The sequence below is a fragment of the Anas platyrhynchos genome, chromosome 10, assembly GCF_047663525.1.
Source record: "Anas platyrhynchos isolate ZD024472 breed Pekin duck chromosome 10, IASCAAS_PekinDuck_T2T, whole genome shotgun sequence".
Classification (NCBI taxonomy): Eukaryota; Metazoa; Chordata; class Aves; order Anseriformes; family Anatidae; genus Anas; species Anas platyrhynchos.
In genome coordinates, this window is record NC_092596.1 from 6,533,795 (window position 1) to 6,548,326 (window position 14,532).

Here is a 14,532-nt window from a genome sequence, read left to right on the forward strand (position 1 = left end):
ATAAGAAAATTACTGTAAAGCTTACTTACTGTAATAACTCAGAGTATCCCCCCTTGTGTTTTAAATGAATTAAAATAGAGGTTTCCCCAATTAGGTTTACCTGTATCACAGGATGTACTGTTTGTCACAGCATGTTTTTTTTTTCTGTCTGTACAGGAAACCTACAGTCGTAACAAAATATGTTGGATCAGATGATGAACAAATCTTAGATGAGACTGTAAATGAAGATAATTCAAATGAAAACTCAGAAAATGATGTTGATATGAAAAGCTTGCCTAAAGGTAGTTCATGTCTTTCTTTGTATCTGAAATCAGCAAATTAGTGAAGATTATGATGCAGCGTAAATATTTAATTAGAACGCACAAGTATTAGTAAAATACCTCTTCTAGGTCCTGTTGGCTTTTATGTATAGACATTCACATTCACGTACACGTGCACACCTCCCTGCCCCCCTGCCCGACCCCTGCACAAACACTTAGAAGAGGAAGTCCTGTTTCCAAGCACCTTTAATTTTGAACACAGCATCCTGTAATATGTGGATATACCAGGATGTGCTGATGGCTTAATTTCAGATGTCTATGGCCATGTGTACGAAACCACCATATAGCAGAGAAAATATTTCTGTTCTTGGGTAGAAGTCTCAAACTCTCACTTGCAAGTCTGACTTATTTTACTGTTCCGTCTTTGGAGGAGAAATAGATCAAAAGAAGTAAAAGTGAATGTGGGGGGAAAAATTTAATTATTAGATCTATTTTTAAGCAACCTTTTAAATAGTTGTTACTATAAGCTTTACATCCTGTTCTTAACTATAGTGTGATTTTGATTAATCTCCATTTCTTACCTCTGAAAGTTACAGGAAACATTGGAGGGACTGCTACTGTTTTACTCCATGAGTAGCAGTCATTAAAACAGTCACTTGAAAATAACTTTTTTTCAGAATGTTGGATTATTTCTAGTGTCCTCACACCAAAAGTATTAAAACTGAGCTCTAAGTAGGAAAGATGTTTTTTAATTCACATAATTTTGATTATTACTGGTCTTTGCTTAAATAAAAAGTGATTTTCTAAATTTTACTAGGATGAAAAAAGGTTTTATTCTATTGTTCTTTTATTTATTTCATGCTGAAATAAATTAAGATGAGGGAAACCGGATAGAAGGGGGAAGAGAGAGAGAAGAGTAGTTACTTTTAGGCTTCTACTAGATTTAAGTGACCCAACCCAAGCTCTTTAGTTGCAGCATTGCACTGCAAATTCCTGTACTGAAAAATTCCCAGCAGTTTGATAATCCACTTCTGCACATATCCCACCAGGACAGAGAGCATACAACTTGCTCCTCATAGCCTTTGGCTTTTGTCCTACAGTTACAAAATGGACATAGTTTGCAGTGTGTGGTGTTTAATTTTTTTGTGCTGTGAACACCTGTGCATTTGAAACTGTCAACAAATTGCACTTTTTTTTAAAGATACTATGTTGGCATTTATTTAAACAAGACTCTTGCACTTCATTTGGATGTGTAATGGTTTCCAATTTCTAAATGGAATTATTCTAGGTACAGTGGTTGTACAGCCTGAGCCAGTGCTGAATGAAGACAAAGATGATTTTAAAGGGCCTGAATTTAGAAGCAGAAATACCGTTAAAATGAAACCCGAAGCTCCCAAAAAGCGTGGAGGTAAATACAATTTAAAACATTTATTAAAACGGGTTTAAATTGCTGCTTATGACCACATTTGGTACATCTAAAAATTGTTCATATTTCTAATAAATTATCCTAAAAATACCTCCACTCTTCTGGCTTTTTGTTCATTAAGGATTCTAGCTGGCTGAAATTAGCCTCCATTGCTGCCCCTGCAATGCAGCAGTGAAAGCTAAGATTAGTTCTCATTACACTTCTTATTTTCAGTAGCTATAGGATGCATCATTAGGTACTCCATATGGACCCTTCTTGCTTTGTATTGAGAACAGTTGCTTGCTTGCAAGCAGGTGTTAATGGTTCCTTTTTTAAGGAATTATATTGGAACAGCATTGGTAAGGGAATGCTCACTGACTCACCAAGAAAATGATTGTGTTTGAGCAGGGGCACGTATAGACATAGCTACCAATCAGCGAGCTAACAAGAAAGCTGTGAAGCCTCTGAGAGAATTCAAAGGCTTTCTCTTGTCTATTTTTTTACCTTGGGGAGATTCCCCATTGGTGTGTCCTTCTAAAGATTATTTTGGAGAAGCTGCTTTGCTAGCTTAGTTTTTCATAACCTCTACTAAAACTCAGGAGAAGTTAGGTAGCTTCGAAGGATAACAAATTCCTCTCTCTCATATTTTTCCAAAACTTAAGGGGGTGAGGAGTGAGTTATTTACAAACTAGCCAATAAGAAATCAGGTATTTTCTTTTTCTTTAATACTCTTAGCAGTACCTTAGTTCACACACCAGCAGCAGTACCCAGGACCCTAACTTTTCCCATTGTGTCATTTGAGATACTCTCTTTTAAAGTCATTGTAATTTTATAAGTGTTATTTCTATCATATGTGGTTGACGAGAAGTAAAACACAACTGCGAGGAACTTTGCTTGTGCATACACAAGCATGTGTTTGATCACATTTTGAGCACTAATGCTTTCTCTAAGTTATTTGTCTTTGAAAGTTTGGTGGTATTAATGGAAGACATCCTACTTAGCATGTAGGGAAATAATTTTTACATTTGTGTTTATAACAGATGACAACAGGTCCAACTGAAATCTTCAGGGCTATAATATCAGAAAGCTAGGACTTCTGCTTGAGCTTTGTGGACTGTGTGCGCGTCCTCAGGACAATTCATAACTTGCCCTTCCAGCTTTATTTTTCTGACCCTAGAGAATTTGAGGGCCCTCATTTGTGTATGTGGACTGGTTACTCATGTGTTGGTGCATTGCAGAAGACAATTATTTTGGAAGGAATAGTAAGAGTTATAGACCATGCCTTTACCCAGGGCAAACTCAGCTGTATTTGTGTCACTGCTGGTAATCTTTGTATGATTTATTTTGAAAGCTCTCCCATATATGTGTTAAGCTCCTGTTGACTTTGAATGAAATGGAATAGGTAGCGCCTTCTCCTTTGTTGTCCCCATTTCCAGAACAGGAAGAGTAACCAGGAGAGAGTTGTGGCTACAGCCTACCTCAAGAACAGCTGGATTAGGAATGTGTCTAAAAAGTTGTGCAGAAAAGATAGTGTCGATCCATTTATTTTGCACCTGCTGCATGCAGCAGTCCTAGTTAAAGGACGTGGCCCTCTGCCTCTCTCTTGCTGCCACAGTGAGGTGCCTGGCCTGTGCACATGCAAGATCAATCATTTACGGATTTAAGCAGGCAAGCATGTAGTCCCACCTGCTTGACATCCTGAATTCTATGCACAGCATGAGTAAATAAACAAGAACAAAAAAAATTAAAAAGAAAAAAAGCCAGTGCATCTTGTTTTTTTGCAGACTGCATCTACACATTTTCATTAGGAGTTACGTGTCTTTTTTATGTTAGAAATGTCAGTAGTAACGGAACTCTCTTGCCTTTGTAGCATCCAAATGGTCTTACCCAGCACTCTTAAAAGGCATTGTGTCAGTCCTTATTTGCAACTTCTGTGTCTGCAGCATGGTTATGGTTGTGTTTTTACTAACAAACTCATAGTTAGGAATGTTTTTTTAAAAGTAGTTTCTCAGTATTAATGAATAGTTACTTCATTTCTTCGGACCTCTATCATTTGTAGTAGTAATATGGTTTACAAAGGTTTGCCTCAAAAATATCTTTTTTTTTTTTTTTTCCTAGTGCTAACTTGCAGATTTTAGGAAGAAGGCAGTATTTTATCCCCTCAAATTTGTAGAGAAGGTGGAAGTGGCTTGGGACTTGATAGTGAATAGCTTGTTCTCCCTCCATTGCTTACACCCAGTAAGGACAGTGCAGCATTTGGAACAGGCACTTGAGCTTTTGAGGTCATATGGGATGTTTTGAAAATCTACAAGCTCTGCAGTACATGTGTGATTGCATGCATTGAAGTTAAAATCAACACATTTTGCATTCATAATTTCAGACCTGGTATTTTCACTGAATTGTAAGGATGTATTAGCTGTTCTCACTGAACTGCAATCTATTTGAGATTGTGCTTCAGGAGCTAATAGTTAGTAGCTTGTATTGTGTATATGTCCACTCAGTTCCTTAACATTGTTCTGTTGGTGCTTGGTTCTTAATTCTGTGTAGTAGTTATTTTTTTATTGATAGTCTGTACTCAGACTATAACCATGAAGTTAAATATTTGAGGCAATTTCCTTGTACTACTTACTGAACGTGACAGCAAATGGCAAGTCACAGTTAAGCCTGTATCAAACCTCTGTCTACTTGATCCCAAATTAAGTTTTTGACAGCATATTAATTTAATGTATAAGCATTCTCAAATGATTTTCCTCCTTGGAAACATCATTGCTGCTGAAAAGAAAAGAGTCTCATATCTCACAGTATTAATTAGTTGGTTTAATAGCCTGGCAGAGAGCAAGCCTTCCAACCGTAAGTTCACTGCCTTTAGAAGTAGATTAACATAGATTAACATAGAGATGGTTTCTTGACCAAATGTATACGTGGCACCAGAGTGGTACAGAACTAAGAGAACAGTCAGCAAGATGTTGAGAACGTACGTATTGCAGCAAAACCGTACTTTAAAAACAAGAAGTCAAGAAGGGAACAAAACTGAAAGAGGATTTTTCAGACATTATTTAAAAGCATTACATATACCTTCTGTAATGGTTTCCAGTCTTTTTCACTGAGAAACTAAAGCTGTGTGTGAAAGAACCATCATAATACAAACCGTGTTCATAAAATTCCATTTAAAGAGTAAAAGAGGAAGGTTATACTGGATATCAGGGCTTTGAAAGATTTTTAGTGATGACTTGCATATTTAGGTGTGATCTCAGGAGATGACCAGTTAATTCAAATTGGGTCTCCCAAAGGAAAAATGTATTTTGATCCCAAGTGGAGTATAATAATTAGAGGAAAATTATTCCAATCTTTAACTGGTGAGCAGTGCAGAAACATCTCTCTGACACTGGGTGGTAAAGAACGTAACAGGCCAACATACTGTAAGAAAATGAAATAGATATACAGATTTCTTTTAAAAAATTAATAAAAAGAATTAATGTGTGGTTTATAATCCTCTCTATAGAGGAAGGACTACATGGAATTGTAAGCTGTACAGCTTGTGGGCAACAGGTGAACCATTTTCAAAAGGATTCAATCTATAGACATCCTACACTGAAAGTTCTTATTTGTAAGGTATGTGGTAAACAGTTCTACAGTTTGTACTGTTTGTTTTTGTTTGAAATGTCATATAAGTTGATTTGGGTGGGATTTTTGTGGGAGTAGTTCTTGGTTTTTAGCATAAAAACCTTTCAGTCATCAGCTGTTATAATTAAGGAAACTAAAGCAGAAAGCAACAAAAAATATTTTTGTATACCTCAGTTAAACTCATTGTGATTTCTTTGTAAGTTATTTTTACAGTTTTAAGACTAGAGTATTAGTGATGTTAAATAGTCTGTCTGAAATTTCTGCTACTTGTATTACAAGAACAAATTCGATTCTGGATCTCCTGGTAAAGCACACTGTATGTAAAACGCCATCAGAGCAACACGTAGAAAGCTAGCTTCAAAGCCATCTCAGTTTCACTGACATACAGACTCAGGACTGTCATAATTTATGGCAACCTCTGTAACGATTATCTATTCTCTAGCCCTAAGCTAACATCTGGGTCTTCAGCTACATAGCTGATGGTGGCTTCAGTTGGGTTGTAAGTTGCCAGCAATGCAAGAGATGAGGAGCAGGGGAGGAAGGAACTGGCTTTGCCTCCTGTTGCAGAGACCCACCTTTGGATTTTCAAGGAGACAGAGATCTCTCTGTTACATATCTCTGTATCTGTAGAGATTCTGTATTTATACAGATAACTCTGAAGATACAGAGATACAGATTTGTGCATATTTAGCGTTCCCCTTCTCTCCTGCTTCTTCTCCCCCAGATCCCAAATAATGTTAGGCATTCGGCTGACTTACTGTCTCAGACGTGTCCATATAGTCATATCTATAATAATATTCTGGCTCATTTCTTCTACTTATTCTGGCTTGTTTCTTTTATAAAGCGTGCTTCAGGCAAATTAGCTTTCAGGATGACTGTTTTCAATCTCCATTAGAGTCCGAACTCTTTCCAAGGCTTGAGAATCATTGATATGTAACTGTACATGTTTGTGTGATACATGCAAGTATCCAGTTCAGTTTCGAAACTTGTTTAGGTTGTTGGGTTCCCTAACAGCTCCTGACTGCGTTCTGCTAATTAATGATGTCATTTGTTGTTTCCCACAAATTTTCTGTATCTTTTCTTAATTGAACATGGCCATACGTTAATGTGTGAGAGGGGAATGGAAGTCCCTGACCTGCATATTCTGTCTTCCATGTATTCTTTCCTCCTGCTTCGGTAAAAAGCCCTAGACTTTTCAGTTTTATTTCAGAGACTGTTTTCCTTTGACTTTAAGTATACTGCCAAGAGTCTAAACATCAGCTTATATTGTTGGCTTTTCTTGGTGTTTGGGTGGTGTATAACTCTGTATTCCAGATCACTTCAGGTGGAAGTCTCTTCTGGATTCTGAATTCACTGGGTGTAAGGGCAGAATTTAGCTGATAGCTTGTATTAATCCCAGAAGTATAAGTAGACCTTCACGTTAAGGAGAACTTCCTTTAGCAATGATTGGAAAATGATTTGAAAATTTGGTTTAAAAACTTCAGCACCTGAAGCCACTGCTACTGCTAGCTGAGTGTATTATTTTCCTCTTGTTACCAGTTTTTTAATTAAAATGCTATCTGCACCTGGAAAGTGAAGCCTTCAATGTTAACATCGGGATGAATACTGAAGACCTTTTTATTTAAAATCTTACGGGATTGATGAATAAATAACATAGAGCTGAAAACTAATTTATGTAGGATTAAGTGTATCAGGGAGACATGGTTTTCTTTACTGTGTTGTTGATGTCCCTAGAATGTAGGCAGAAAATCTTTCCTAAATTTGAAGACAAACATTCAGTTCATGTTCTAGAATATGCAAATATGCAGTCATCAAACAAAAGCCTGTTACATAACTTTCAAATAAACTTGGAGCTATCTAAATAAGTGATGATTTAGGACCTGTTGTACCTATGATTCTTTTTTATTTTTAGATTAATAATAAACATTAAGGGGTAGAATGCTGAATACCTTTCAGTTGGTGCTTTTAATGGTCTGCTCCTAGTGCATGTTGAAATCATATGGCTTACTGGAGTGCATTTGAGATTGAATGAAAAATTCCTTGTTCTGTCTTTCGTTGTAGACTTGCTACAAGTATTACATGAGTGATGACATAAGCCGTGATTCAGATGGAATGGATGAACAGTGTAGGTAGGTATATAGAAACTGAATAAACACCCCCAGTTCGTGTTTTCTTTCTCTTGCATTAATGAAATTATTGAATAAAGACTAGTACAAAAGAGCTTTAATTAACAGTTGTTTCTTAACAAGAGGGTTTTTGTAAATATTTCACTGTTTCTTTTAATAACGAACAAGTGTCCTGGTTTCAGTTAGCACAGAATTAATTTTCTTCCTAGTAGCTGGTGGAATGCTGTGTTTTGGCTTAGGATGAGAAGAGTGCTGATAACACCCCGATGCTTTAATTGTTGCAGAGCAGTGCTTATACTAAGCCAAGGACATCTCAGCCTTTTGCTCTGTCCTGCCAACGGGCAGGCTGGGGGTGCAGTAAGAGCTGGGAGGGGACAGACCCAGGACAGGTGACCCAAAGTAGCCAAAGGGGTATTCCATACCATCTGACGTCATGCTAAACAATATATAGGGGTGGCTAGCTGGGGGGAGGGGGCCGGACTGCTCGGGGTTAGGCTGGGCATCGGTCAGCGGGTGGTGAGCAATTGCATTGTGCATCACTTGTTTGTACATACTATTACTTTCGTATTATCACCATTGTATCATTATTATTATTATTGTTATTATTATTTTGTTATTATTATTTTCCTGTCTTATTAAACTGTCTTTATCTCAACTCACGGGCTTCACTCTCCATTTCTCTCCCCCGTCCCAGAGAGGGAGGGGGGAGGGTGAGCGAACGGCTGCGTGGTGTTTAGCTGCCAGCCGGGTTAAACCACGACAACAAGAAAACATTTTATAAAGAAATATAGTAGTAAACACTTGCAAGACAACACATTTTTAACTAAATAGCATCTAACATACAAATACGTCAGTTCAAAGCTGGGGATAAAATATGACATTTTAAGCCTTGTGAGACACAGTAACTTTATTTTTCCAGATGCATCTCCCACTTTTGATATCAAGTATTTTTATTGTCTACCTGCTAAACATTTAAATGAGTAATCCAGTGAAAATTGTGCAGTTTGTGATGCTCGTGAGCTTTCGTATCAGTCACTTCTCAGGTCTTCGTTGAAGACCATGCAATCTATATGTAGGTGATTTTTTTTTTTTTGCTGTGTATGTGCACTAGTAATATACCAGCTAAGCCTAGAAAAAGATTTAAGCTTATTATTTTGCTCTAAAACAGAAGAGAAAGACTTTCTTAATTCTTGTAAGAAACATGTAAAATCAAATTTAATTAGTTTTGGTTTTGCGATTAAGATGGGTGCTGAAAGTGTTTGGATATTTCTGTCCCTTTCAGCTTTTTGAACTGTTGGTTGAACACTTCAATATTCTGACTTTCTAATTCAGTTAAATGCTTTCAGTCATGCTTTTCTTAATGTTTATCACCTGAATTTTTAAAGTGTAGATTCATTATCAAATAGTGAAAAATATGCAAACTTCTCAAATACATGACCTTGATTATGTGGAGATAAGACTTTCATATTTCTAATGTCTTGTTTCAGGTGGTGTGCTGAAGGTGGAAACTTGATTTGCTGTGACTTTTGCCATAACGCCTTCTGTAAAAAGTGCATTTTGCGCAACCTGGGTCGAAAGGAGCTATCAACCATACTGGATGAAAATAATCAGTGGCACTGCTATATTTGCCATCCAGAGCCTCTATTGGACTTGGTCACTGCTTGTGACAGTGTCTTTGAAAACTTGGAACAGTTACTGCAGCAAAACAAAAAAAAGATCAAGGTGGAAAGTGAAAAAAGCAAAATATACGACCACACAGTCAAATTTTCTCCAAAGAGAAATAATTCAAATTGCAACGGTGAAGAAAAAAAACTAGATGATTCATATTCAGGTTCACTGACTTACTCTTATAAAGCACTAATGGTGCCAAAAGACATGCTTAAAAAAACAAAAAAACTGGTTGAGACTACAGCAAATATGAATTCTAGCTTTGTAAGCTTTTTGAAAAAGGCTGCAGAAAATATAGAAATAAGCCCAGCTGTGCAGCTTCGTCAGCTAAAAGCTTTTAAATCAGTGCTGGGTGACATCAAAAAATGTCACCTGGCACTAGAAGAAGGTCTGAACCTGGAGATTCAAGCATTGGATATTAAAATCAAAGAGAAAAATACCAAAGAGAAAAAAACTGATGTTAGATCAGAAAAAAATGAGGTGAAGAAAGATGAAGGAAAGGAACATGTGGCATTAGAAGAGGATGACACTGTAAAGAAGAAGGAAAAAGTTGCATCAGAACAGCCCGACAATGAGCCAATGGATCAAAGTGTTCCAACAATGGAACAAACAGATAACAAACGTGCAACTGGTGAAGAGAAAAAGTCTGGCAGAAATGAAGAACCTCAGTATGAACCTAATAGTACAGAGGCTTTAGACATGGATATAGTGTCTGTTCCCTCATCCGTTCCTGAAGATATTTTTGAGACTCTAGAATCTGCCATGGAAATTCAGACTACAGCAGATGAGCAAGGCAGTGGAAATGCAGGAACAGATCATGAGACTCTAAACTCAAATACGAAATCGAACGCTCCTTTGAAAGATACCAAAAGTGGATCTAAGTTAAAAGCTTCGGCTAAGGGATCAAAGGAACTGATTGTAAAACTGACTCCAGTTTCCCTTTCGGAGTCTCAAGTTAAAGATGAAAACAGCAGTCTCGAGAAGGGAAGTAAGGATGTTGATGCAGTACCTGCAAAAGAAAACTGTGACTCTGTAAAACAAAATCATAATGCTGACAGTGAACGTTCCACAGAGAATGAAACCGTTTCACTTGCAGAGGAGTCTGATCTCAGGAGATCACCCCGTGTGAAGACCACGCCTCTGAGGCGCCAAACAGACATGAATCCTTTAACGTCAAATTCGGAAGAAGATAGCAATGACACGTGTAATGAAAAACGTAAGAGAAAATCATCAAAACAACCCAGGAGGAAAAAAGATAAAAGAAACTCTTCTGACAGTACTGTTGATGGTCCTAAGCCTAATAAGCTTTCTAAATCAAAAAAGCCAAATATAATAGATAATAGCTCAGATTCTGATGAGATGCCAGCTGTTCTTAAAGAAGTAGCTATGATGAGTCGCAGTTCTTCGGATATTGATAGCAATAGCGAAGCACTAGCAAATGATCAGAAGCCTTCAAATGTTCTGAAGAAAGAACCAGTAAAGGATGAAAATGGAAAGCGAAAAAGAAAAAGTTCCAGTTCTGGTTCAGATTTAGATGCTAAAAGGGGCAAATCTGCCAAAAATTCTGCTGCTGCAAAAAAGAAACGACAGAACTATTCAGATTCTTCAAACTATGATTCTGAGTTAGAAAAAGAGATAAAAAGCTTGAGTAAAATTGAGTCTGCAAAAAAAGCTAAGAAAAAATACTCCAGAAAAGACGACAGTTATGATTCCTCTGAGGAAGAGCAGAGGAAGAAAGTTAGCAAAAGAAAGACAAATCTGAAGAAACAGAGAGGTAAATCTGAAGGTGATGCTGCTGAAAAGTCATCCCCAGAGAAGGAGGTTAATCATTCTTCTGAAGATAAAAAAATTAGTGTGAGGTCGGATGCTAAGGAAGAGGTAAACACAGACTTAGAAGAAAAAGCTGTAAAGGGAAAACAAGATGAGTCTTCTGATGTTGAAAAGTCTTTACTGGAGAAAGAGGAGAGCTCTCCTAAAGGTGTAAAGCCAAGTGAAGTTAAGAAAAATAAGGATTTGAAGAAAAAAAAGGCACAGGAAGATTCCTCTTCAGAGAGTGCTGAGAAACATGCAAAGAAAGAACAGAATTTGGATTCTCCAAAAGAGAAATTCAAGAGCAAAAAAAGATTAGAAAGGAAAGAGAAGAAATCTGAAAATTTGAAGAAGAAAAGCTTCAAGAAAGAACATGATGATTCCTCTTCTGATGTTGAAAAGTCGTCCCCAGAGAAAGGCAGTTGCAATTCTTCTGAAAATGACAAAACTAAAAATGAAACAATGGCTAAAGAAAAGAAAAGGAGGAATTTAAGAGAGAGAGGGTCGAAAAGAGAAGTGATTGATTTGTCTTCTGATGCTGAGAAATCTCCTCTGAAAGAGGAGAGTTCTTCTGAAGATGCTGTGCGGAATAAAAAACAAAGTGAAACTAAAGAAAAGAAAAAAATAAGTCACAAAAAGAAAATCACCAAGAAAGAACAGAATGACTCATCCTCTTCTGATGAGGAGTCTTATGAAGGCAATAAGAAAAAGGTTAAAAGAGGGTCAGTGAAAGAAAGTAAAAAGAATAACTTAAAAGAGAAAAAGAAAGTGTCAAAAAAGGTTGTTGTCACTTCTTCATCCTCATCTGATAAGGAAGAAAATGATGAGCAGAATTCCACAGGTGATGGAAGCAGTGATGAGCAGAAAATTATGCCAGTGACTGAAAATTTAATGCTGTCTGCTGGCACAGGATTTTGTCAGTCATCAGGTGTGCAAAGATTTTCATTTACGCCTATTATTAGCATATGAATGGAGGAAATTGTAAGAGTTGGGTAACGTTTTGCTCATCTAGCAGTGAAAATATTCATAAGCAAGCAAACATTGAAAAGTTTGTAGCCAGTAAGGTTTTCTGATGCTGATTTTAGAAGCACCATTACAATTTATTGTGTTTGTCGCTTCTGGAGTAAAGGACATCAGGGGATATCTTTAGGAAATGGAGAGACTTGAGAAGCTATAGTCATAGTCTAATCCCAGCAGGTATTTCCTTGCCGCATGGCTTTCAAAAGCCTGTCTATTCTCTGTGGTTGCCTCCGTACAGTTCAGCAGAAGCTAGTTTTAAGCAAGTAGGTATCTGTTGAGCTGCAGTGACATTTGGTTATGCAGTAGAGATGACTCAAACTTGCGGTAATAGAGTGTACGTCTTAAAATCATGTCGATTGTTCCTGATGAGACCCATGGGGCATTAGAGCACCTGTTCACAGAAGTGTCACCAATTAATGTTTTCATAGCAGATTGAATAGTAAGAATTGTTTTTGTCCTGCCAAGATAAACTGCTTCTTCACCAATGTCTAATGTCTTTCGGAAATTAATGGAAATACAGAACTGCTGGGTTTGAGTGCTTGGCTTTACGGACCATCAAAAGGAAGGGAGTTTTCACATTGCTGGACACCACAGGTGTTTTTAGGAAATTAATTTGCAACCAAAAAAAAAAAATCTTTTTGTTGATTACAGTGACAGGGAAGATGTTTTCCACTTGCTTCTGATGATGTTTCATAGAACTTTCTATGCGTGACTTTACTGTAACTGTTGGCTCAGATACTTCCAGTCATTGGTGAAACTGCAACTAAACAACCAATAAAACTGCGATATATTTGTACAGATAGCAGAAGGGACATTGTAGAGTTTTGGCTTTCCTGGAAAACCTCTGTAGACAGACACTTCTAAGTGTTACTGCTGAGTGCAAAGGGAGTTTATTTTTGTGAGGATATTTTCTAGGGAGAGACAAATTAAAATTTCATCTGTAAGACATCATGTTCTTCTTTTCCTACCAACTTGACACCCACCCATGTCTTCATGGGGTTATGTTGCAATTTAGTTTCTGGGAAGCTGTTAATTTTTAAAGATGCAACGGTTGCATTTCATATGCTTCTTTGGATTTATGATCCTGTAAGAAAGCAAAGCTTGATTAATAGTATTTTGTGTCATTGTAGAATAATAGATGGAAAATAACTTTCTTAATCTGCACATTATACTGCCCTGTACTGAGCTTGTTTTTCAAGGTCTTCTGATGGAGTACGTTCAGTTGAATCTCTGCATATAGTACTGGGATTTTCAGGGATTTTCCTTGGCAGCTGCCAAAATGGTAATTCCCCAATGACACCACTGCTGAGGAAGATTGCAAATAATGCGAACTCTTTGCATAGTAATGGACTAACACTCCTATAGATACACAACTGGTTGTACTCTGACAGTAACCCATATGCAGCAGTTCTCAGCATCGCTGGCTCAGCAAGTAGGCTGAGGGTTAACAGCTTACAAATGAGAAGAATGAGGCGGTTATGTGGGATGACTGATGGGAGAGGCAGTCTGAGAGGGAACTGAGTGGTTTAGCCTGGAGAGTCAGTGCTAAAGCTGGGGAATCTTCACTGCTGCCTTCTGACTTCCCCAGGGGTGGTATAGAGAAGGCTGAGCCAGATGCACAGCGACAGGATGGGAGGCTAGATACAAGTGGCATGTAGCAAGGAAAATTCCGATCAGACACTCAGAAAAAGTTCTTCACGTGAAGGATGGGCAAAGCCTGAAAGCGGTTGCCTTGGCAAATTTTGGACTCCCCAACCTTGTAGGTACTCAAGGCTTGAAAAGGTCCAGAAAAGTTGGTCTTTCTTTGCAGTTAGCTCTGCTTTGAGGAGGGAGTTGGAGGGGATGATGTTCAGAGGTCTCCTCCAGCCTCGTTTGTTGTATTGTTCTATGAGAAGCCAACTTGATTATATTGCTTCATGAGGAGGCAAGCTTGCACTTATCTCAGTTGACTTCAGGTTTACTTCTGTGTTTGAACAAGCTCAAGGTGTTGAGTGAATGAGACCTAGAATGCATTTTAACCAGCAGGATATTTCTGTTTATTCAAGCCTGAGATTGAGGGACTTCTCTGATCACCTCTTAACCAGATGTCTGACAGGACCGTGTAGCACTAATTCCAGGACAAGGGTGTCTTGAAACAACTCAGAGCAAGCCTCGCTCAGCCTAGTTTTGGTCTGCTCCCGACAGGTAGAAATGCACTGTAGAAATGAACAAGGGGATCTCAGTTGATTAGGATGTTAAGGTCTCTTTTTTTTTTTTTCTGAATGCTTAATATTACTGTCCTGAAGATTTGACTGGTGTGCAGGTCAGAAAAAAGAAAGTGGGAGGGCCTGGGAGTATGCTAAAAATCGTGTGCTATCTGAATTTCTTTCATCTCAGCTAGGAAAGTGTGGAGGAATGAGGAGGTGTCATGTTGTGCTAGTCTTTCCCAGTTTGTGTTGCATTCAGTGTTGTTTGACATGCTTTCCATCTGAGATAACCATGTTGTACAACTGAGTTTTGATATTTACTGTAAGGGTAACGTGTATTTTTCAAAATAGGTCTTCACAAATACACAGCAAATGTATGTGCATTGTCTTTGAGAGAAAGGAAAAACAGGGAAGGATTATTGTTCTCAGATAAT

General features: G+C 37.8%; 1 protein-coding gene across 14 annotated transcripts in view; it reads left to right on the forward strand.

Moving 5' to 3' along the window:
• ATRX (ATRX chromatin remodeler) overlaps positions 1-14,532 on the forward strand; it is a 91,803-nt gene that overhangs the window by 16,341 nt on the left and 60,930 nt on the right. For 10 of the 14 annotated variants that reach the window (XM_027464959.3, XM_027464960.3, XM_027464961.3 and 7 more), the window contains 5 exons: positions 157-281; positions 1,549-1,668; positions 5,168-5,277; positions 7,351-7,418; positions 8,903-11,820. In XM_027464959.3, coding sequence (XP_027320760.1) covers positions 157-281; positions 1,549-1,668; positions 5,168-5,277; positions 7,351-7,418; positions 8,903-11,820 — 3,341 coding nt within the window. Of the gene's footprint in view, positions 1-156; positions 282-1,548; positions 1,669-5,167; positions 5,278-7,350; positions 7,419-8,902; positions 11,821-14,532 lie in introns of those variants that run through there. The other 4 variants (XM_027464966.3, XM_027464971.3, XM_072042936.1 and 1 more) reach the window with 3 other exon arrangements.